The sequence below is a fragment of the Capricornis sumatraensis genome, chromosome 3, assembly GCF_032405125.1.
Source record: "Capricornis sumatraensis isolate serow.1 chromosome 3, serow.2, whole genome shotgun sequence".
NCBI lineage: Eukaryota > Metazoa > Chordata > Mammalia > Artiodactyla > Bovidae > Capricornis > Capricornis sumatraensis.
The window spans coordinates 39,676,578-39,700,206 of NC_091071.1; the positions used below are offsets into that span (position 1 = coordinate 39,676,578).

At 46.6% G+C, this 23,629-nt stretch overlaps 1 protein-coding gene across 1 annotated transcript; it reads left to right on the plus strand.

Moving 5' to 3' along the window:
* The first annotated feature begins 9,319 nt into the window (after positions 1-9,319).
* MEFV (MEFV innate immunity regulator, pyrin) lies at positions 9,320-21,459 on the plus strand. Its single transcript, XM_068967713.1, has 9 exons — positions 9,320-9,605; positions 11,635-12,453; positions 14,673-15,052; positions 15,481-15,576; positions 18,403-18,633; positions 19,033-19,055; positions 20,452-20,567; positions 20,745-20,777; positions 21,301-21,459. The coding sequence occupies exons 1-9, from the start codon at positions 9,329-9,331 to the stop codon at positions 21,357-21,359; spliced, it is 2,034 nt and encodes a 677-aa protein (XP_068823814.1). The 5' UTR covers positions 9,320-9,328; the 3' UTR covers positions 21,360-21,459.
* Positions 21,460-23,629: the final 2,170 nt, after the last annotated feature.

Consider the following 23,629-nt stretch of genomic DNA (forward strand, 5'->3'; position numbering starts at 1 on the left):
AATCTGATACCTGCAGCGTGTGTATGTTTCTGCGTGTGTGCCTACTTTGCAGCTAGCCCTGTGCAGTGCTCCCTTCCCTGGTAGCTCAGCAGTAAAGAAGCCGCTTGCCAAGGCAGGAGACTTCAGTTGGGAAGATCCCTTGGAGAAGGAAATGGCAACCCACTCCAGTATTCCTGCCTGGAGAATCCATAGACAGAGGAGCCTGGCAGGCTACAGTCCATAGGATCGCAGAGAGTTAAATACGACTTAGCCACTAAGCAACAACAATAATGTGTTTCCTTCATTACTGGCAAACTTCACATATTACTTGAAAACTTCACACATTAGTTTCTCTATGGGCACAATCTGCTTTTTAAAAACCACTTTTCTAATCGTCTGCATTCCAGTTAAAAATATTTCAGTTAATGAGATTTTTTTTTACAGTTTTTACTATAAAAATAATGAGCAAAGTATGAAAGTCTGCCTCTAAGATTAAGCATGCTGTATTTTCTGTTTTGCCTTTTAAGTTTTACATTGGAAATACATTCACGGAGTATGTTCCATGTGTCATAAAATGTTTACATACTCACTGAAAACCACAAAAGTGCATAGAGAACATTTAAAAAATGTAAAAAGCACAACCTCCTAATCCCAATTCTATTCTCTAGAGGTTGTCATATTATTTCTTGAATCTATCTTCAGATTTTCAAATTTTAAAAATTATTTTTCCTAGGACTTCCCTGGCGATCGATCCAGTGGTTAATACTCCACACTTCCCCTGCAGGGGGCAAGGATTGATCCCTGGTCAGGGAACTAAGACCCTGCATGCCACACGGGCAAGAACAAAAATTTTTCCCCTGTTATTTAATAACATGGGATTATATTATCACATCTCATGGTAAACGTGCTCTTCTCATTTAATAATATATTAATATATTGACCATCATTGCACATTAGCACATGGAAAGGGAGGCATGCTTGGTGGCTAAGTCATATTCAACTCTTTGCAACCCCATGGACTGTAGCCCTCCAGGCTCCTCTCTCCAGGCAACAATACTGGAGTCAGTTGTCATTTCCTCCTCAAGGGTATTTTCCTGACTCAGGGACTGAAACTGCATCTCCTGCATTGGCAGGCGAGTTCTTTACCACTGCACCACCTGGGAAGTGCTCATTGTAACACATCAGCAAACTAAATGACACACCCACAGGCACCATGACAGTTCCAAGGCTCATCAGAAAGGTCAAAAAGTGGGCGGTGGCCCAATTCCTGGAAATCTACACTCCCTTTTAAGGGATGCAGTACAGCGCATAGAAGGATTTTCCAAAATTACTAAGCCATCCCCCAAGTGATAGTCATCTAAATTGTTTACAATTTCTAACTGGCAAGTGTAGCAGGCAGGGGAATGTTCCATAAGATTGAGAATGATCTGAATAAGAAGATGCCCCCCACACCGCCATGTTAGTCTAGTTAACTAGAATTCAGTATAGTTATGTTTATCTGAGACTAGAAAGTAGTCTTGATGACAAGGACTTCAAAAAAGAATGCTGGATCTACAATTACAGCTAGACCATCAACCTGAGTGTTCCCTCTTTTTTACTTTTCTCCTGCAGTAGATCTTTCTTGAAGGTAAAACAGTTAAAACGTAGGGGCTGCTCTAGCTGACATAGGGGAGGGGGTGTCTGTATCTAGAGCCGCCTGCAGATTTCTGCAGGTGGGCTTCAGAAAGTCCATGAAGCCCCTGAAGTGATATACGTAACTGTAGTTGCAAGTGCCTTTTTTTTTCTTTCCTGAAAAACAAACACACAAACAAGAAAAACCAAAGGGAATTCCCGGGCAGTCCACTGGTTGGGACTCAGGGCTTTCACTACCAGACCGGGGTTCAATTCCCAGTCGGGGAACTAAGATGCTGCAAGCCGCGCGGGGCGGCCAAAAAACCACTGCCCTAACGGTCCATAGCCATATCACTAGACTTTTCAAAAGGAATCACGATACAGACAAGTTTAAGAATCGGTACTAATCAGGATTAGTAGGAGCAGCATTTGAAAACCGAGAAGACCGGCAGTGCTGGTGCTGGGCTGAACAATCTATTTCACACTTCTTCCTAGGATTGGAAATTACCGTTTACACACCTCTCTCCTCCTTAGGTGATAAGCTCCTCGAGGCAGGGACCCTGCCTGCCCGTGACCACCTCGCCCCTGCCACTGGAAGAGGTACACAGCAGGCACTCAGTAAATACTTGCCGTAAACATGAGTGATCTACAGCACCATCAGGGGCGGAAAGACTGGGGACCTACAGACCCAGCGCAGCCCCGTGGCGCCGAAGCCCGGGAGTCGCCGGCCGCCGCGGGCCGAGCGAATTCCACTTGCCCGCGTAGCTCCCGGGATACCAGCGACTACGACCGCGCCTCTCAGCACGGCGAGCGGCCGCTCAGGTGGGAAGCAACTACAGGCCACTGCAGCCGCCAATCTTCACCACGGCGGCCCAGCACCCGCTAAGAGACACGGCGCCGGAGGGCCCGCCCACCCGCCTTGCTATTGACTCCGCACACTCCCGGGGCCTCCTGGGGGCTGTACTTCCGAGCATCTTGTGCACAAAGGCGGGCGCTGCGAGGGCAGACCCAGCGGTGAGTCGCGCCTGTCGGGCCTTTCTCTGCCTCCAGCAGGCCCTGCGGGCTCCTGGCAGAGATGGTGTGCCCAGCGGATTTCCACCTCAGCGCCTGCCCGCCTGCTGTTGCCCTGCGCTTACACTTCCCCTTTTTATCCTCGGGCCATTCTTCGTGCAGACGAACCGCTCTTGCCGAAAGCGCGGAGTTTGGACCGAAGGGGTCCTGAAGGTGATGACAGTGCTGGAGCAGGAATCTCCTGTCCACATCTGTGGACACCGCCCACGACGTGCCAGGCGTTGGAACACCAAAGAATGAAGCTAGGATTTCTTCCACGATGCCGGCGGCGCTTGCAAACATTATCTGGTTGACTTCCATTATCAACCCATTTGACAGATAGGAAAACAATTTCGGAGAAGTGGAATAATTTGCCCAGGTCACACAGGACCTAGATATTGGAGTCCCATATTTCCTCATCACTCCATGCAGCTTCCAAACTCGTCAACAGTTTCAGTGCAAGGTGATGAGCAAGAATGAAATGACCAGAGCACCAGGAAGGAGGGGTCAGCTCTGCCAGTGATGAGAAGTGGGAGGTGGAAGGAGACAGAATTAGGTAAACCTAACCTCAAAGGATGCACGGAAGGGAAAGCAGTTGCCTTTGGCGGTTAGGGACTGTGTGCTCAAGGCCAGCCTTCTAATAGGGGCCATATAAATACTGGTAGAACAAACAATAAATTGTTTTCCAATTTTTTAAATTGTAAAATGTTTGGACCTCCCTGGTGGTCCAGTGGTTAAGACTCCACTCTTCCACTGCTTGGTTCACGAGTTCCATTCCTAGTGGGGGAACTAAGATCCTCCATTCCACATGCCTCCCATGGTGGCGGCATGTAAAATGTTTAAATACTTAAAAAGTAAAATGAATACCCACTTACTCTCCATCTAGATTTAACAATCAGAATAAATAATGTGTAGAGCACTTTATGGGACTTCCCTGTGGCTCAGATGGTAAAGCTTCTCTCTGCAGTGTAGGAGACCCAGGTTTGATCCTGTGGTCTGGAAGATCCTCTGGAGAAGGGAATGGCTACCTACTCCAGTATTCTTGCCTGGAGAATCCCATGGACAGAGGAGCCTGCAAGGCTACAGTCCATGGGGTCACAAAAGAGTCAGACACGACTTAGCAACTAAACAGCAAACACAGCACTTTATAACGTATAAAGCCTCTGGTTTAAGGTTCAGTTCAATTCAGTCGCTCAGTTGTGTCCAACTCTTTGCGACCCCATGAATTGCAGCACGCCAGGCCTCCCTGTCCATCACCAACTCCCAGAGTTCACTCAAACACATCCATCAGGTCAGTGATGCCATCCAACCATCTCATCCTCTGTCATCCCCTTCTCCTGCCCCCAGTCCCTCCCAGCATCAGAGTCTTTTCCAATGAGTCAACTCTTTGCATGAGGTGGCCAAAGTACTGGAGTTTCAACTTTAGCATCATTCCTTCCAAAGAAATCCCAGGGTTGATCTCCTTCAGAATGGACTGCTTGGATCTCCTTGCAGTCCAAGGGACTCTCAAGAGTCTTCTCCAACACCATAGTTCAAAAGCATCAGTTCTTCAGCACTCAGCTTTCTTCACAGTCCAATTCTCACATCCATACCATAATGCAAATGAAGCTCTCATTTGGTAACCTATTCTGACACTCTTAATGCATTACCTGGGACAGGTCAAAGCCACCCATCACACCCCACTTTGGAGAGTTGGCATCCTCTCCCACTTTTTCCACCTGCTGAGGGAGTGAGAGGTTGTCCCAGAAGTTGGTTCACCCTCAGAGACAACACCTACTCCAGTGTTCTTGCCTGGAGAATCCCAGGGATGGGGGACCCTGGTGGGCTGCCATCTATGGGGTTGCACAGAGTCGAACATGACTGAAGTGACTTAGCAGCAGCAGCAGAGACAACGGCTACAATATGTTTCTCAGAGGGAAGTTCATTACCTGGAAACTCACTTTGAACTTGAATGGTTAGCCTCTCAAAGTTTCAGATTTCTCCCTTAAAATTCAATATACTGGTGGATGAGGGAGAATTTGAGTCACAGTGGGATCCATTATTTTCAATTTCAGATTAACACAGGAACTCTTCCACGGTCTTCCCAACAGGGCTTTCCATTGTCTTAATAATAGATATGTATTATGTTCAGGATCCCCTGGAAAAGGGAATGGCTACCCACTCCAGTATTCTTGAATGGAGAATTCCATGGACAGAAGAGCCTGGTGGGCCACAGTCCATAGTGTCACAAAGAGTCAGACATGACTGAGTGACTAACACTTTCACTTAATTATATTCAACACCATAAACCTCTTTTATCATGTGGGTTGGGGAGACAGTATTGATATGTGCTTTGAAGCTAAACTAATTATGAAATGACTTTTTTAACTTATCTTTTTTCTTATTATAAAGGTAATACATATTGATTTTAAAGGCCCCAAATGATCCAAACTTGAACATTGTCGAATGTGATACCCTTGATGACCCGGAATGGAGAAAAGGTCAGGGGTCAGGGCTGACAGCACAGGTTGGACCCTTGGCAGCAGTTCCACTGGATCTAGATTTGTCATGTCCCCTTATTTGGGGGATGCGCACACACGTATAGTCACAGATGTACAGAAAGAAGAGCTCATCAACACTCCATTTGTTAATCAAACATCTAAAATGCATCCTGAAGACTATAATGCTATTTTCAAATTTCTTCATTAAAAAAAAAAATCACTGGGGACTTCTCTGGTGGCCCAGTGGTAAAGAATCTCCCTGACGATGCTGGAGACACGAGTTCAATTCCTGATCCAGGAAGATTCCCACATACCGCAGAGCAACTAAGCCCGTGTGCCACAGCTACTGAACCTGTGCTCTAGAGCCTGGGAGCCGCAAATACTGTGCTGCAGCTACTGACGCCTGGGCGCCCTTGAGCCCATGCTCCCTGACAAGAGAAGCCACCGTGTTGACAAGTCGGCACATCACAACTAGTGAGCAAGCCCCCATTCTTTGCAACTAGAGAAAAGCCTGAGCAGCACAAAGACCGAGCACAGGCAAAAGTAAATAAATAAATAAGTAAAATTTTAAAAATATATCACTGGATGGGACTTCCCTGGTGGTCCAGTGGCTGGAACTCTGAGCTCTCAATTCAGGGTGCCTGAGTTCAATCCCTGGTCAGGGAACTACACCCTACATGCCGCAACTGGGGATCCTGCACTTGGCAACAAAGATCCTGAGTGCCTCAACTAGGACCTGGGGTGGTCAAATAAATAAATATTAAAAAGGAAAACAATCACTGGAACCACAAAAAATGAAAGCATTGTGAGCCTCTCTTGACCTAGAAAAGCCTCAGCGGCAGCAAAGCACTATCTTTCAATACCTCTCTGCCTCAGAATTGCTCCTGTTGCAAAAAGCGTCACTGAAATTGCAAAACATCCTGCTGTAGAGTGGAAAGTCCCACTTCCTATGCGATTTGGTCATAGGTGCCTTCGTCTTAGCTTAGAGGAGTTTCCTGGCCAGTCAGATCAACGTCAGAGCTCCCAGGAACCGGAAGGATGCTTTGTGGCATTGCACAATTTCATCACTTCTGTGGAAGCAGTGGGAGACTGCCTTCCGGAATCTTGTGCAGGTCCTGGTCCCAGAAAAATCCCAGTTAAAACCCTTCTGGCCCAAACTGTGAATTTCACACATCTGATATTTGCACCATAAAGGTGCATTTTAGTTCATCCATTTTTTTTAAGGGAAGATGTTGGGTTTGGGTCTTATTTTCTCACCAGGATCCAGAAAACTGGGTGTTATCAGTTGTTAAATCCCAAACACTGGGAATACAAATCACATGGACCATCCAGACAACAAAATAAATTCAACCAATCGGAACTCAAGGAAGCCTTGATCCCAGGTTGGTCATACTCAGGGCTGTTTGTTCAGCCAGGCATCAGAATGCTGTCACTGACCTGCTGGAATGGTCAGCATGGCCCATTTTGAGCCTCATTGGTCAGCTGAAAAGGTGACATTCAGGTTAGTGATGAATAGTAAAATAAAGTATCATTATTGGAGGGAGACAGTATTACAAAGTGGTTAATAGAGTGAGTTTGAACCCTGACTCTGGGGCAGGTCTCTAACCCACTAATCCCAGCTGTAAATGTGGGTGATAAATCCTGCTCTGAAGGGATGCTGCACAGATTTTAGAGAACAATGGGTATAAAGCACAGAATTAAAAAAAAAAAAAAAGCACAGAGTAAGCATCATTCGGGGGTAACTGTATCACCAACAAAACATTTGGAAAAAATATCTGTAAGCCAAACATTTCATGATGAAGACAGCAAGTTTCAATCAGGATATGGCATCATTTGCCAACTCAGTGATAGAAATGTCACCATTTAGCAACCACCACTCTAGCAACTGATTTCGGAAGGGATCATCAATGAAGGCTAACACCATGGGGTGAAAGACTGAGAGCACAAGACCCTTCCACATGCCAGGTTACATGTTAATAACAAAGAAAGAAAACGACCTTTTACAATGGAGAGATTCCCAAGGATAAATAGGATATATCCCCAATCTAATAATGAGGAAACAATCACACAAATCTACACTGAGGGACATTGTACTTGAAACAGACTTTTTAAAAAACATTAATGTCTTGAAACGAAGAATTTCAAAAGGTGAGGGGTGGGTTTCCCTAGTAGCTCAGTGGATGAGAATCCACCTGCCAATTCAGGAGTCACAGATTCAATCCCTGGCCTGGGAAGATCCTACGTACTTCGGAGCAACTGATCCCATGTGCTGCAACTACTGAAGCCTGAGCACCCTAGAGCCCATGCTCTGCAACAAGAGAAGCCACTGCAATGAGAAACTTGTGCCATAACCAGAGAGTAGCCCCTGCTCTCCGCAGCTAGAGAAAAGCCCACACTCAGCAATAAGGACCCAGTGCAGCCAAAAATAAACAACAAATCAATTAATTTAAAAGGTGAGGGGAGAAAATCCCCTGGTAGTTCAGTGATTAAGACTCTGTTCCCAGTGCAAGAGGCACAGGTCTGATCCCTGGTTGGTGAACTAAGATCCCACAGGCTGCACAGCAAGGCCAAAAAAATATTAATAGTAAAAAATTTTTAAGTAAAAGGTGGGGGAATGTGAAAGTGTTCTGGATAAAAGGAGACTACAATGATATGACAACTAAAAGTAATGCATGATCTCTGACTGGATCCTAGATTGGAAAATTTTTTTTTCAAAATGAGCTATCAAAGACATTACCAGGATAACCAGGGCATTTGATTACAGACTGATTGTAGTATTGTTAACAATATTAGATTCCTTGAGTGTGATAACAGTATTCTAATTATTTAAAATAATATCCTTGGGGGAAAAAAAAACAATATCCTTGGGAATTCCCTGGTGGTCCAGTGGTTCGGACTTCGTGCTTTCACTGCTGTGGCCCAGGATCAATCTCCAGTCGGGGAATTAAGATTCCATTCCACAAGCCTTGAGGCATGGCCATAAATAAATACATAAGTAATTATCCTCATATTCTTGTTCTTAGTATTTAGGATGGTTAAGGTATTTGGAATGATACCTGATATGTTTTCAACTTATTACTAAATGCTTCAAAATAGAAAAAACAGAAGTGTGCACATGTGTATGAGGGGAGAGAATCACCAAAAATAATACATAAACAACTGATGAACAGGGGTTGAGAGCATATACGTGTTCATTGTACTATGCCCTTAACTTTTCTGTGGACTTGAAATTTTTCAAAAACAAAACTGAGGATAAAAATCATTGTAGCAGACAGAGAGCAGTTCAAAGAGGAAGAAGTCACTCCGCCCATACCACCTGCATTAGCTTCGGAGCCATGGCTGAGGCCCCACACTGGGCTGTGAACCATAAGGACACCTTTTTCACCCTTGTTTCTCCAGCATCCTGGTCCAGAACATGTGTTCAGTAACCGTACATGTATGACACCCTCCCTCCGGGGTCTGCTCCTAGGAAGTCATGGCAGAGTCAATGCTGGGACAAACGAATCACGATGGTGGTCCCAGGCATGGCATTCCTAGGCCTTTATGTTGCTGGAAGAACCAGACAACTGTAACTACGTCCAGAGGAGTTATCCCAGGGCTTTTCTCCCGCTGTGCCTCCAGACCTCACCTGTCTTCTCCGGCAGGAAAGAGCAGAGCTTGCAGGGCTGTATCTGCTGCTCCTCATCCTCCTGCCATTGGCTACAGAGGGTCAATAAAACCCCAAGTCTGGAGGAGAGAAGCTGACCAGAGGGACTGACCCTCATCATGATTCTCTCCAGCATGGGACCAGGGACTCTGTTCCCCCCACTCTCACTCCCACCTTCCTGGGAGGGAGGAGGGAAGCATCTGAGAGGCTTCCAAAGAGCAAGAATCTGAAATCCAATCCCAGACCCTCCCTCAAAGACTAACCCACCACTCCGAAGTCCAGCCTGGGTCAGCGAGAGCTGGCGTGCAGGACCACCATGTGTCTGACAAGGCATTGAGCCCTCCCACCTGGAAAAGCCTCTGATTCTTTGAGGAAGAGGACGCAAGCCAGCAATGACACACTAACAGCCTGAGTCTCAGTTCCCACCAAAACACAGAGCATTTCCTGTGCCTTTTCCGTTATTTCACAAGCTGCATCTTCTCACTCTCTGGGCACCAGGACAGACAGTAGTTTCTTCCCTCAGAAGCAGGACGACTGCCTCCAGTCTCTCCTGGTCAACACCATGGTCAGGACCCGGAGTGACCATCTACTCTATTCCCTGGAAGAGCTTTTGCCCTATGACTTCGAGAAGTTCAAGTTCAAGCTGCAGAACACCAGCCTGGAGAAGGAGCACACCCGGATCCCCCGGGGCCAACTGCAGACAGCCGAGCCGGTGAAGCTGGCCTCTCTGCTGGTCAACCACTACGGGGAGGAGTATGCTGTGCAGCTGACCCTGCAGGTCCTGAGGGCCATCAACCAGCACCTCCTGGCAGAGGAGCTTCACCAGCTGATCAGCCCAGGTAAGCGGCCCCAAGTGCCCTCCTCTCTCAGTGCAACTGCTGGCTGTTCGTGGAGACAGGTGGAAGGTACAAGAGGAAACTTGTGTTCAGACCAGTGCATACTGACTTGGGGGTCAGGAGTTCCAGGTCTGCGACAACTCCTGTGACTTCTTCAGCCAATCAAGTTATGTCCCCTTCTCTGGTCTTTGCAGCTGGAGCAAAGCTAAGGCTCCCAGTGGCTTTAAAAAAATAAACCCAGGAGGCTGAGGTTCTGATTATGGGGCCAGATCAGGAGAGGCAGAAGCTGGATGCCTGATGGTAGAGTTCTTCACTTCATTTGTCATTAACACCTATAGATGAGTCTTTGGTTGAGCAAGAAACTAACCACTCCTATCGACTGGGTTGATGGGTAATATTGTTAAATCTTTTCAGTTTTGAGTTCTCCTCTAACACATGTCACAAAAGTATTCTAAAATTCTCAAAAGGGCTTTCTCCTTCCTTCCTTTTCTTTCCCTCATTTCTTTTTCATCTTTTCTTTCTTTCCTCTTTCCCTTCCTTCTTCTACCCCTTTGTTGTCACTTTCTGATTTTATTACACTGTGATCAAAGAATGTGGTCTATTGGATTTCTACTTTTCAAGAGTTTTGTTTTGTTTTGTTTTGTTTTGTTTTTGAGATTTGGTGGGGGCAGGGGTGCTACTCTGGGACCAGTTTAAAAAAACTATTCTTTCATGTCTTAAATTTTCTTCTATTTCTAGATTTTAAGAATATACCAGGAATGCTTTTCATGTCCTTCTATGAGGTAGAAGAGTTTACATAACAAAATTTCTCTGCTCTTTGAAAGAGTGGTAAAGCTAGACTATAACCTGAACCTGGTATAATTTAATGAGGATAATTTTTAAATTAATTTTTTTGTATTTTAAAACTTGTTTATGAGCCTCTTCAGGGTTTTTCACCAGTTCCTGAGGCAGCTTTTGTTTGTTTGTTTTTTTTTATGCTGCAAAAAGCTTTATTGTTTCCATTTGGTCCAAGGCTTGAGAGAGGGCTCCAGGGTGTTAAAAAGCTGCCTAGTGGCTGCAGAGAGGGGCTTCAGGCAGCCCTGATGTTAGGTGGGTTCTTCAATGGTGAGGCAGCTTTTGTAAAATATGTTTTCCTGGAAAGCCAACAACAAAGTGTTTTAAGCAATCTTAATTTTACTATGGGGTTTTTCAAACCAAAATTAAGGTGTAATTATAGGTTATTTTATTTAGTAGTGGTTTTCAAATTGTATCCCAGGAAGACATTTCAGGGATTGTTTAGAAAGTTGGCAAATACTTGATTCAAAATTTATGAATTAACTTACAAAACTAACTAATTCATATTAAAATGTGCCATTAACCAAATTTTAAAATATTGGAGGCCATCGGTGTGATAGTTAATATTGTACTTGAACTTTTTCTGGAGACCTTGAATTTCAGCCCTTTCTGTCATTTCTGGTTAATTAAATATTGCCCTGAAATTTCCAGGCAAACTTGTTTTTTAAACTGTTTACACCAAACTGGATGAGGTAGGATTTTCTACATTTCATGAAACCAAAGTTACAGCAAAAAATTAGCTTCTAAAGTTTTTTTAATATAAATTTATTTATATTAATTGGAGGCTAATTACTTTACAATATTGTATTGGTTTTGCCATATATCAACATGAATCTGCCACGGGTGTACACGTGTTCCCCATCCTGTCCCTCATGACCCTTGATTTCAAACTTTTGTGCCTATCTTTATTGACTGATAACTGAGTTTTGTAGACCTGTAATTCACACACAAATGTATTCCAATAAACTATTCTATGTAAGAACAGTTCTCCTGCCTAAAAAAGTTTTGAAAAGTACTACTTCAGAAATAAGACAGCAGATAATGAATATGATCTTATTAAATGCTAATTGACTGCCATTGTCTAGAACTTCCCGAACTTCCCTAATTTAGGAGGGGGTTCTCTCTTCTCTCCCTTTCCCCAAATGTTGACTCTGAGCATCGGGCATGCCCATGCCTTTCCATCTCATTGTCTTTTCAGTGTGTCGGATACAACAAGGTGACACAGACAGCTCAGCAACGTCGGGTTCCTCTGGGGAGATGAAGCCCAAGAGCCTAAAGACCTCAGATGGCCTGGAAGGTGACAAGCAGCGACAAAGTGCTGATGGGGCTGGCTGCCCACCCTCCAGCCAGGCTGAGGCTGGCAGGGGGTCTCAGAAGAAGCCTCTGGGAAAACAGCGAGATCAGAAAGGCCCTGAGGGCCTGGAGGTGCAGAGCAAGCTGGGGGCCAGGAACACAACTCTGTCTTCCAAGAGAAGCCCCTTCCTCGGCAAGGTGCTGCGGGAGAAGGAGAAAGGGAGCTGTCCTAGCGTCAGGCTGCGGAGGAACGCCAGCTCTGCAGGAAGGCTCCAGGGACTCACCAGTGGGTCATTCGCTGGGTCCCCAGGAAGGAGAGAAACAAAGATATCGGAAGTGTATTTACCTTCAGGAAAGAAGCGACCCAAAAGTCTTGAATTTACCATTTCTCCAGAAGAGACAGGACCCCTCAATCCAGAAATTCTTCTGCTTCAGGAGAAAATGAACACTGAGAATCCAAGCTCAGCAACCACTGCCAGCGAAGTGGCCACTCTGGAAACAGGGCCGACTGTGACTCTGGAGAAAGGCTCCAGGAATCCAGAGCATGCCACAACCCTGGAGGGGACAGCACTTAGGAATACACCTTTCAGTGTATCACTGGCTGGCAAGACGATGATTGGGGAACATCTAGAACCCACAGCTCCTGCAGAGAGTGGAACTGGGGCTCCGAAGGCCTCCAGTGTGCCCCATGAGCCTTCAGATCCAGAAGTCTCTCCGTCTTCAGGTAAGAAAGGACCTCAGAGTCCAGAAGACCTGGTACCCTTAGGAATGATGACTGGTGCAGGTTTTCCCATGTGTTGTGCACAGTCAACTCTTTGTGACCCTGTGGACTGTAGCTGGCCAGGCTCCTCTGTCCATGGAATTTCCCAAACAAGACTGGAGTGGGCTGCCATTTCCTACTCCCGGCCATCTTCCCAACCCAGGGATCAAACTTGTGTCTCTTTGTGTTTCCTGCACTGGCAGACAGATTCTTTGCCACTGCACCACCTGGGAAGATGCACAAGCCTGCTTTTATCTCTACTCTATCCATTTCACCGGACCCTTGGGTCCACTTTGAGGGCCTCAATCCTCTGAAAATCTGATTGTAGGCCCTGAATCCTGAAAAAAGGCATATCTGCACATCTTCACAAAATGTTGCAATGTTGCATACATTTCAGCTAGTTAGCTCTTAGACACTTCTTTAGAATCCCCAAAGGCTTCTGAACCTCAGGTTGATCATCTGGGAAAGAGTAGGTAAATATCATCTTCTTACAATATTCCATGGCAGTATGTCAAGGAGCTGAGATTCTGCCAGTCTGTCTCTCTGAGCAGAGAGGAAGCTGGTGGCCAAAATCATAGGTCTCTTTTACTAAAGAGGCAGAACTTAGGATTCTGATGGGTTGTGAATGACAGAAACACCAAAGTAACAGAACTGAAACAAGATAGACATTTGTTCCCCTTTCACAAAAATGACACACATAGTCTGGGATGAATGTGGTACCCTCTGGCTAGGAACCCCAGCTCCTGCTGCTTTTCTGCTCCACAGAGTTTGAAGCTCATGGTCTCAGATGGCAGCACCCTCATTCTAGGCAACAGGCTGGAGGGACAAAGGAGAATGGTATCACTTAGGGAAGGTTTTTGGAAGTTTCTAGATGCTGCCCATGATGCCTCTGTTTACATCCTCTTGGCCAGAATGTACAGACATACCTCAGCGATAACGTGGGTTTTGTTCCAGCCCACTTCAATAAAGCAAATATTGCAGTAAGCCAGTCACAGGAAAGTTTTGGTTTTCCAGTACATATGTTTACACTATATTGTAGTCTGTATTAAGTGTACAATTATGTCTAAAAAAACTATGTATATACCTTTTATTTTTGTCCTGCATGGCATGTGTGATATCTCCATTCCTCCACCAGGGACTGAACCTGGGCCATGGCAGTGAAAGGGTTGAATCTAACCACCAGACCACCAGGGAACATCCACACCTTAATTTAAAAATACTTTATTGATAAAGAATGTTCATCATCATCTGGTAGCACAGGGATGTCACAAACGTTTATTTTGTAAAAAATGAAGTGTCCCAATAAAGGGAAGTGCAATGAAACGAGGTGTGTCTGGAGTCGCATGACCACACCTAACTGCAAGGGAGGCTGGGAAATGTAGTTTGGGGGGAGCAGGGGTGGGGAAGCAGTCATATGGACCGCAAACAATGTCACCACAAGGGAAGTGGGAAACTGTCACTGGGGAGCTTGCAGTCTCTTACAGATGTGATATGAGCTCCTGGGACCCTGAGAGAGGAGGAGGTGGGAGGGGACTCGTGGATTGTGTCTCTATTTCCTCTTGTGTCTCCTATCATTTCTGCTTTATGAAGCTGTGCTGGTGTTGGAGCAGAGCTGGTCGCAGCTGTAGGTCATCACGGTGGGTTACACCCTTCAGCCTTGTAAAGTTACTTCTCTACTTTCACATCATGTTTTCTGAATCTGGATGTGAGCAGTGGCTTCATTCAACACACACTTCCCAAATGTTTACCAGGTGCCAGGGGTTCTGCTAGGGTCTGTGGGTTCAACCACAAGCGAGTAACCATCCCCTGGGAACTCAAGTTATGCACTCTCTCAGTGGTGATACGCGGTAAAGCCAACACCAGTAGAATGTCTTCCCATCTTTATATCACCTGTGTCAGTGTATGTGCAGGAGAAAGGCATAGAATTTATAGCAAAATGCCTTTCTTAAGATAAATGCCCGAGAATTCCAAGTTTCAGGACTGGCATGAGATCCAGGCCTTAGCCCTCAGTCCGAGTGTTCTCACTGGAGGGAAGTTAGGGGAGGACAAGCTAGGAAAAGGCCTCAGTCTAACAGAGAATATTCACGTCCCAGGCACAGATTCTCGCCACGCTGATTGGCAGCGTCTCCTGGTAGCATCTTGGGTTTGTCACTCAGGAGGCTTTTCCATTGCTGTGTCCTCAGGGAGGCTGCAGGACAAGGCTGTGTGTCCTCTTTGCCGTGCCCAGGAAGGAGACCCAGCTAGTGGCAGCTGTGTGCACATCTCCTGCAGCTGCTCTGCGGCTTCTGGGGACCCCAAGGCCTCACTCAGCAGCTCATCCAGCTGCCCCCGGTGCCAGGACTTGCTCCCGGGGAAGAGCCATGGAAGCCGTGAGTGGCAGGAGGGCCTGCAGATAGCCAGCCTGAACCCCAAGAGCCTGCCACAGTGTGAGCGTCACATGAAGCAAGCGCAGCTGCTCTTCTGCGAGGACCATGGGGCGCTCATCTGCCTTATCTGCCGGCTGAGCCAGGAGCACCGGGGCCACCGGGTGCGCCCCATTGAGGAGGCTGCCCTGGAATACAAGGTAGGGCTTCCTGCATTAGGACCCTTCTCTGCTGGGCATCTGAACACACCAGGGGGTTTCCCTGAAACGCTAGGAGCTGGTGCATTAGCCAGCATCCTTGGGCTGTAAATGGCAAACACATACAAATAGAGCCAGCAAAGAGGGATGCTGCATGTAGCTCAGAGGTCTATGGGAATCTAACTTCAGATACGGCTGAATCCAGGTGCTCACAAGAAATCTTTCTCACCACCTCTTGGCTCTGCTTCTTTTGGTGTGATGGGGTCATTCTTCCTCTGGTTACCTCTTCCCATGCTCCTGGCTGCAGCACCCTCAGCTTTATTCCCTGAAGCAAATTTTCCCATCTAGGGTTGGCACCAACTAAAGATGCCAGGGGCCAAGTTTAAGCTTCAACAAGCGTTGTGTGTGTGTGTGTGTGTGTGTTTTTCCAGGAGCAAATTCAGAAGCAGTTGGACCATCTGAAGGAGTTGAGAAAATCTGGAGAGGAGGAGAGATCTCAGGGGGATAAGAAAACAGTAAACTCCCTGGTAAGGTTAGGGGTGGTCTGTGGCCTGTCATTGACTGGGTTCACCCCTGTAGAAGGAAGCAGGGAACCCAGAGTGAGCAGGGGTCCCTCAAGTCCTGTACTGGCTCACAGGGAAACAGAGCTGATCACATATTTAGAGTCACCTGCTCTGGGGGGGCAAGGAATAACAGGTGTCCAGAGATGAGCTTGTCCCTGGGGATGGAGTCCACCTCTAGCAAGAAGGGGCATCTCCCAGGACCCGGTCACACTTTCTTAGACTCACCACAAAATGGTTTAGAGAAACAGACGCTGTGAGGAATGGGATTGAGGAAAGGGGAGGAGAGACTTTTTACTTTAAATACTGCTCCATGTTATTTTTATAATTGCTGTTATCTTTTTTTTTTTACAAAAGCCATATTTATTTTTAAAATTCAAATGGTTAAAGTGGACATTTTCGTTTAAAACTGTGGTTCTGTAACACCGCAGATTCCAACAAGTACCACTTAGTAGACTTCCTGTTAAGCTGTTGTCCAGACTCTTGGATGCTTTAGTTGCTCCTGTTTTCCCTTCGTGCAAAGGTGCCTAACTAACCTGCAGAGCCTTGATTTGTCTGATGCATTTCTGTTGGTTGGATTTCATCTCCCTGAGTTCCAAACTTGTCAGGACACACCATACGGCACTGAGAGACAGGCAAAGAAAACAAAGGGCAGGATGAGAGGGAGGTGGGTGGCAGCCGTCCAGGTGTCTGACTTTTGGGAAACTGCTGAAAGAAAGAAAGTTAAGTCACTCAGTCATGTCCGACTCTTTGCGACCCTGTGGACTGTAGCCTACCAGGCTTCTCTGTCCATGGGATTCTCCAGGCAATAATACTGGAGTGGGTTACCATTTCCTTCTCCAGGGGATCTTCCTGACCCAGGGATCCCGCATTGGAGGCAGATGCTTTAACCTCTGAGCCAGCTGAATGGTAGTCAAATGAAAACCCTTTCCTATAACCCCAGGTGGCTTGAACTTGTGGGTGGAGCAGAGGTCAGGGGTGCCCCCAGTCGGGTGGAGGATGGTGAGGCAGGAACTGGGCTCCTGGGCTGCTCAGGGAAACCCAGGGAGAGAAAAGTGTCCAGCCTTCCCTTCAGGCACAGTGACATGGGCCCTTATGAAAAGGAAATGCTGTTTTCAGGCCTTCACCTCCTCCTCTTCAAATAATGAAAAAAAAATTTTTTAATCATAGAAAAGAGGGTAGGGAAAGCTCCTTTTTACAGCAGAAAGCCAGCTAAAACAAGTACAGAAGAAGAATAATTAAATTAGAAGATTTCCACTATACAGTTGACACTGACAGGGATCAGCAACAAAAGCTAAATTTTTTAGGAAAAAACCGGCAGAGAATAGCATACTTACACACTCTCAAAGTACCACTCCCCAAATTACTTAGTAATTATAAAGGAAATAATATATATTTACAGTAGTGACTGGTAGACCCCTCCTTAACCAATTACCAACCATAGAATCCCTATCCTGATGATGGCAAACTGGATAGTCTTTGCCTCCCAATGGGATGGGCTAGAAAGAGCACGGCATTAGGTCTATGGCAATCTCACCCCCACCGCATGCTTCTCCTGAATTTAATCATGAGCAAAATTATCAGAGAATTTTAGAATATAGGCCATTGAACAGGATGGTTGACCTGTCCTCTTAAAAAAAAAAAAGTCCACATTACTGCCATCAACAACAAAAGGTGTCCCAGATTCCATGTTTAGGAACAACACATTGGAAGCTTGAGACTGGCCACAAGTTTCAAGTTAGACACATGTGGGAGTATCTATGCCCACATGTTTAGTGCTTAGTTGCTCAGTCGTGTCTGACTCTTTGCAACCCCATGGACTGTAACCAGCCAGGCTCCTCTATCCATGGGGATTCTCCGGGCAAGAATACTGGAGTGGGTTGCCATGCCCTCCTCCAGGGGATCTTCCTAATCCAGGGAACAAACCCAGGTCTCCTGCACTGCAGATTCTTTACCGTCTGAGCCACCAGAGAAGCCCATCTACGCCACAGAAACAGCAAATGCCGCAACCCAGTCTTGGTTTTTTTGTTGATAGTCTAGACTCAGACAGTGAGTGATGGGGAAAGTGACTTGTGCAGACCAGAGGCACGGGTGTGTGTCTGCGGTGTGAAGACCGGGAGAACACTCTTCTGCATGCGAAACCCAGCATGTGATTCAGCAAAGGCTGCTGTTACAGGGGAAGGTGTGAGGTTCCACATGCATCGAATTCATAGTCTTACTCCTTAATTACAGAAAGATACCAGGCAGTGTCAGAACCACTATCATATGTCAACTAGGGGACCACAGGTGGCAGGGGAACAGGGGCCAGGCAAACATCCATAAAGCATCCTGGGAGGCCCTCGGCTGTCTGGAATTTACACCAGAGTTCTACCCACTAGCAGTCTTTGTTGTGTCTAGCAGTTTTGCTAATAAAGGAATGTGCCCATATTAAAATTAACAACGAAAGGTGCAGAGACATTTTTGGTTCAAAAGAACTTGAGACTTAGTCCTGTCCTTCTGAGCCAAAAATGAGATTTCTTCTGTACGGTCTATGTGAAGGGTCCTCTCCCTCCTTGGATGAAGGAAAGTTACCCTAGAGCAACTTCATATGTCCACCACAACTTTCTAGTGATGAGAAAGTCATGCGTGGCCAGTGTGCAAGAGTACTGGAAGTCAAGTTCACTTGCATCCAAATAGATGGACTGACTTGCCCCCAATCAGGGGGAGGAGAGAGGACTCTCCCTTTGGAAAGTGGGCTTCTGGGTATTCCCTGAGCACACAGGCCCCTACATCTCCCTGATTTCTGTTCCCCAGAAACAAGCTGAAACCCAAAAGCAGAGAATCCAGTACCAGTTGGAGCAGCTGTACCAGTTTTTAGAGCAGCAGGAGCGGCTCTTTGTGGCCTGGCTAGAGGAGTTGGGCCAGACCATCGGCCAGGTTAGGGAGACATATGGCACCCGAGGGACGAGGGACATCGCCCTTCTCGACGAGCTGATTGGGGAGCTGGAGGCCAAGCAGTGCCAGCCAGAGTGGGAGCTTATGAAGGTGAGTGCGGCTGGGCCCGGCCTTCCTCTGTCCACCATGCCCAGTAGGATGACAGGGGCTCCCAATACTGCCATCAGCTCTCCCCAACCCAGTGGTGAGGCCCTTGGGGCTGGGGTGGGACTCGTCCTTGGTGACCCATAATGCCTCTTGTGCTCAGGCCCCTGCAATGCACTCTCAGGAACCCATGGTGGCCTAGAATCTAGGGGATCCGTCAGCATCTCCGAGATGTCAGCAGACTTTGGGTACGGTTGTGGGCAGGCCCCAGCTGAGTTGCCACCTTGGTGATTAGAACTGGGGAGAGGGGCCCTGTTTTTGATGACACTCTGGGCCAGGCAGGCCAGGAGTCAGCACAGCCCTTACAACACTGGTGATGGAGAACTTCTCTCTTTTCTCTCCTAGGACATTGGAGTCACCTTGCACAGGTACCAAGAGGTCCCCTGATGATCACTTGGGGGAGGGGGCGGGTCCTACAGGTAGCATCTGGGGAGGCAGCCCTAGGAGGGAGATGCTCCCAACCCCGGGGATGTGACTCCTCCCATCTCCTGCAGCTTCCGAAGGCCTTTCTGGATTTGTGTAGGGAGAATGGGAGCATGATCAGGAGGGGAGTGCATGATTGAAGACGGAACCCAATGAACACACCTGTCGCATGGTGGTGGCTTCCTAGGAATAACAGCCTGTGTCCTGTGCAATTCACCTTGTGAAAACTGTTCTACAGGACTGCCTGCTTGCAGGCACAGGGAGAGAGGCACTTTCCAGAAGTGGATCTGCCAAGCCCAGCAGGCAGCGGTGGAGGGGGTGGGCAAAAGAAGGGGAAGAGATGGGGAAGGGAGGGGAGGAAGGGAAGGGGAAGGAGGCTGGAACCTACAATCACCCAGGGGAACTTTACGAGATCCTGACATTCAGGCCCTGGCTGACAAATTAAATCTGAATCTTCAGGAGTATGACCCAAGCATCAGTTTTTTGAAGAATTTTTTTTGTTGTTGGTAAAATACATGTAACACAAAATTTGCCATTTTAAGCATTTAAAAATGTACAATTCAGTGAGTACCTTCATATCATCATACATCACAGTACTGAACATCACCATGATCCAGCCATAGAACTCTCATCTGCCCAAACAGAAACTCGGTACTATTATACAACTTCCCAATCTCCCCTCCCCCGACCCTTGGCAACCACCATTTTACCATCTTTATGTATTCCACTACTCTAGATACATCATATAAGTGGAATTATGCAATATTTGTGTTTTTGTGTTTATCTCACTTTGCATATCTTCAAGGTTCATTCATGTTGTAGAATGTGCCAGAATTCCATTCCTTTTTTTTTTTTTTTACATTTATTTTATGGCTGGGCTGCATCTTGGATCTTAGTTTCCCAATCAGGAATTAAACTTGTGGCCCCTGCAGTGGAGTCTTAACAAGTGAATCACCAGGGAAATCCCCTAATCCTTTTTTAAATTTTGGCTGCACTGGGTATTCCTTGTGTGAGTTTGATTGCTCTGCGGCACGCAGGGCCTTAGTTCCCCAACCAGGGATCAAGCCTCACCCTCTCCATTGGAAGCTCACAGTGTTAACCACTGGACCGCCAGGAAAGTCCTCTGGTGTCTGTGGTTTTTAAAACTCCCCCGGAGAGCCCACCCCATGGCCACCGTTGAGGACCAGTGTTTAGAACTTGAAGCCCAGGAAGGAAGCTTTCTTTGTGAAGTGGGTCTGGGCTGGGTGTGCCTGGTGGAAGCTGCACCTCCCTTCCAGTTCATGAGACCTTGGGCACCCCCATGCTCCATCCCTCTTTCACCAATGGTCTTTTTGTCTCTAGGGCCAAGATGGTGACTGTCCCTGAGCTGTGGGCCACGCCACCAGAGGTGAAAGAGAAGATCCACCTGCTCTACCAGAAATCAGAGTTTGTGGAGAAGCACGTGAAGCACTTCTTGGGTAGGTGGGCTTGCAGGAGAGTGGGAGGCACCCCCTCACCTGCCCTTAAGAGCTGTGTAGCTCAGACCCCCTGGCATCCCTTTTCCATCTTCCTTGTCCTTCCTGACTCTGCCTTCAGCCTCTCCCAGATCTGTCCCCATCTGGGGAACCTAACTTGAACTCCTTTTCTCCTTTTAGAGACCCTGCGGTCAGAAGTGGAAACGTTCAATGGTGAGTATGGTGGTGGTAGTTTGTGCTGGCCAGGGGTCCCTTGTGCTGTTGATTTCTAGGTATTATTTAGAAGAGAAAAAAAAAAAATACCTATAACAAAGGTGGGAGAAAAGTCATGACAAGTTCTCACAGTCTCTGAGCCAGGGTCACTGCCAGACCACAGAATACCCAAGGCTGGCTTGGGTCCCAGGGAGGAACAGGGGCCTATAAAGTCAGAGGAAGCCGGGCAGGTCCTGAGCAGGGAGGAGGGGTCCTTGTCTTTCCTTGTTGTGGGGACCGGGGTGGATGTAGTCCCTCTGACTGGGGATGCTCAGCATTGCCCCTATCTCCTTTTTCTCTGTAGTTGCAGAACTGACTGGTGGTCAGGCACTCTGAGGCGAGTAGCCTTGGCCTGCTGGGTCCCTGATCGGTCCCCCAGTGCGTTCCTGAAGAACAACCCTGTCCACATTTCCTGGATGTGGGGAAAACCCTGTGGGGATGTTGTCCATGGACCTGAAGTCAGGAATTCTAATTCTCTCTGCAGTTAATGTGATTCTGGAAGCAGAAACTGTCCACTCCAACCTCATCTTTCATCTTCTCTGATGACATGAAGAGTGTGAGCCTTGGGGAGAAAAAGTGGGACCATCTGCCTGCTAGTCCAGGAAAATTCAATAGCTGATTCGTGGTGCTGGGCTCTCTGAGCCTGCTCTCTAGCCACCATGACTGAGAAGTGAAGGTGGGAGACAAGCCAGGGTGGGTCCTGGGTGTCTGCAACGCAGCCACGAGCAGCAAGGAGAACATGACTCTGTCACCAGAGAATGGGCATCTGGTAGAAACAATGAGGCAGTAAAATGAATGCCAGGCATGCACCTTTCTCCAGATCCAGATGGGGGAAGCCTGCTGGCATAGGGGCATCTCCGTGGACTACAAGATGGGGACATCTCCTTTTACAATGTGACAGCCAAATCCCACATCCCTCACAGCCACTGGCTACCTTCCCCCTGAGCCCCTTCAACCTATCCTCAGCCCCAGGACACATGATGGAGAGAAGAACATGGATCCTCTGACCATCTGTCCAGTGGGGGTGGCCATGGCCTCCCTGAATACCTGATACTTTGCATCTCCCTTCAGGCTCCTGGCTTTGAATCTTGAATCCATACACTCGACTGTCATTACTGGGTTCCAGTGCTGTGGGGAATATAATCAATAAAAAAACAGTCCCCGTGCCCAAGGAGTTTATGGAACAGAAGCAGAAGTAGGGTGGGTCACAAATACTGGTAAGGGTAAAGAGAACACACATACAGATGATACAAGGATTTCAGAGTACACAGCTATTGCTTAATAAATCCTTGTTAAGAATTAGCACCTGAGATGCTCCTGAGACAGAGCCTATCCTCATTTTCCCTCAGGACCCTTGGCAAGGATGTGTTCCTTCATTCTACTTTCCCCTGTCTTGAGGACTTAGGAAGCCTGAAGAAAAACAAACAGACTAGATCACTACACATCACTTTTGTACTTGGATTAATGAACTGTGGCTGGACCTCATAAATAAATCACTTAAAAATATAGTTATAATTGCATTTGTTGTCACTCAGTTGATTACTGTGAGATGCTGTTTGCATACAGAAGACCATGAAGGAGATGGGGCTGCTGTTACTATTCTTCCTGAGCTCTATCGGCCAATCTGTGGGTCTGTGGAATGTTAGGTTCTAGCTAATTCTCCATTTAAAGAGACACAGAGAGAGAGGGGGAAGGAGAGGGACACACTTGGAGTTTGGGGATTGTAGATGCAAACTATTATGTTGAGAATGGAAAACAACAAGGTCCTACTGTACAGCACAGGGAACTATATCCAGTCTCCTGGGATAGACCAAATGAAAAGGAATATAAAAAAAGAATGTCTGTATATGTATAACCAAGTCACACTGCTGTATGGCAGAGATTAGCACAACATTGTAAATCAACTATACTTCAAAAGAAAAAAATTAACCACCCAAAGAATAAAATGACATATAGAGAGGGATGTAAGAAAAAAGGAGGATCAAATGAAGATTGAACCACAAACTCCTGCTACTCCAACTTCTCTTCCCATATTCACAGTGGAGCCTAGATTCTCCATGGTTGTGACCAGAGCACAAAACACATGCTTTCCTTTCTTCATGGAGCTTTGTTCTACATGCATAATCGACATGCTGACACAGCTCACGTGCCCTGTTTGCTCAGCTGTTCCCTGTGTTTGGCATTTGTGGTTACCAATTCTCCCTTGCTATCTTTCCATGAACATCTTGGTGTATATTTTCTGCCACCTTCCCATACACATGATTTTCCCTCCCATTATCCTAAAACTGTTTCAGAATGTGAACTATTTGACAACACTTGCAGTGGTTGGTCATACAATCCTTCAGAAAGATTTTAAATGTTTCATGACTGAAGTGTTGATCATTTACAAAATTTTTGCTGATATGGTAGAAATGTAATGAGATTTTACCTGTGTTTTATTTCATTACCTGAAATTGAGGCTATGAATTTTTCCATGTGAATTTCAACTTTTTTGCTTCATTCTGTCAACACACATATTTGATAAACAATCCATAATAGTAATAGTTTTATTCAAGCCAAACTGAGGACTACAGCCTGGGAGACACAGATTTAAGAAGTACGTGAATTGTGTTCCATAGAACCTCAAAATGGGGGGAGGCTCTATAGGCAAAACCCCAAAGCTAATTGTTTGTCAAGAATTATAATTGAAGCTGGTAAGAATAAGAGTGCTTATTAAGTAAGGACTGGTTGGGGTCCAAAATGGCTACAAAGTTACAAGGGGAGACTTTGGCCCACTAGGTTGCAGCTTGCAGCTACTAGCAAATACATTTCTG

Bases quoted from the DNA above. Each gene is read 5' to 3' on its own strand.
- MEFV (XM_068967713.1), top strand. From the start codon at position 9,329: ATGGTCAGGACCCGGAGTGACCATCTACTCTATTCCCTGGAAGAGCTT. The intron at 9,606-11,634 runs GTAAGCGGCCCC...TTGTCTTTTCAG, and splicing joins TCACCAGCTGATCAGCCCAG to TGTGTCGGATACAACAAGGT. The intron at 20,778-21,300 runs GTGAGTATGGTG...TTCTCTCTGCAG, and splicing joins AGAAGTGGAAACGTTCAATG to TTAATGTGATTCTGGAAGCA.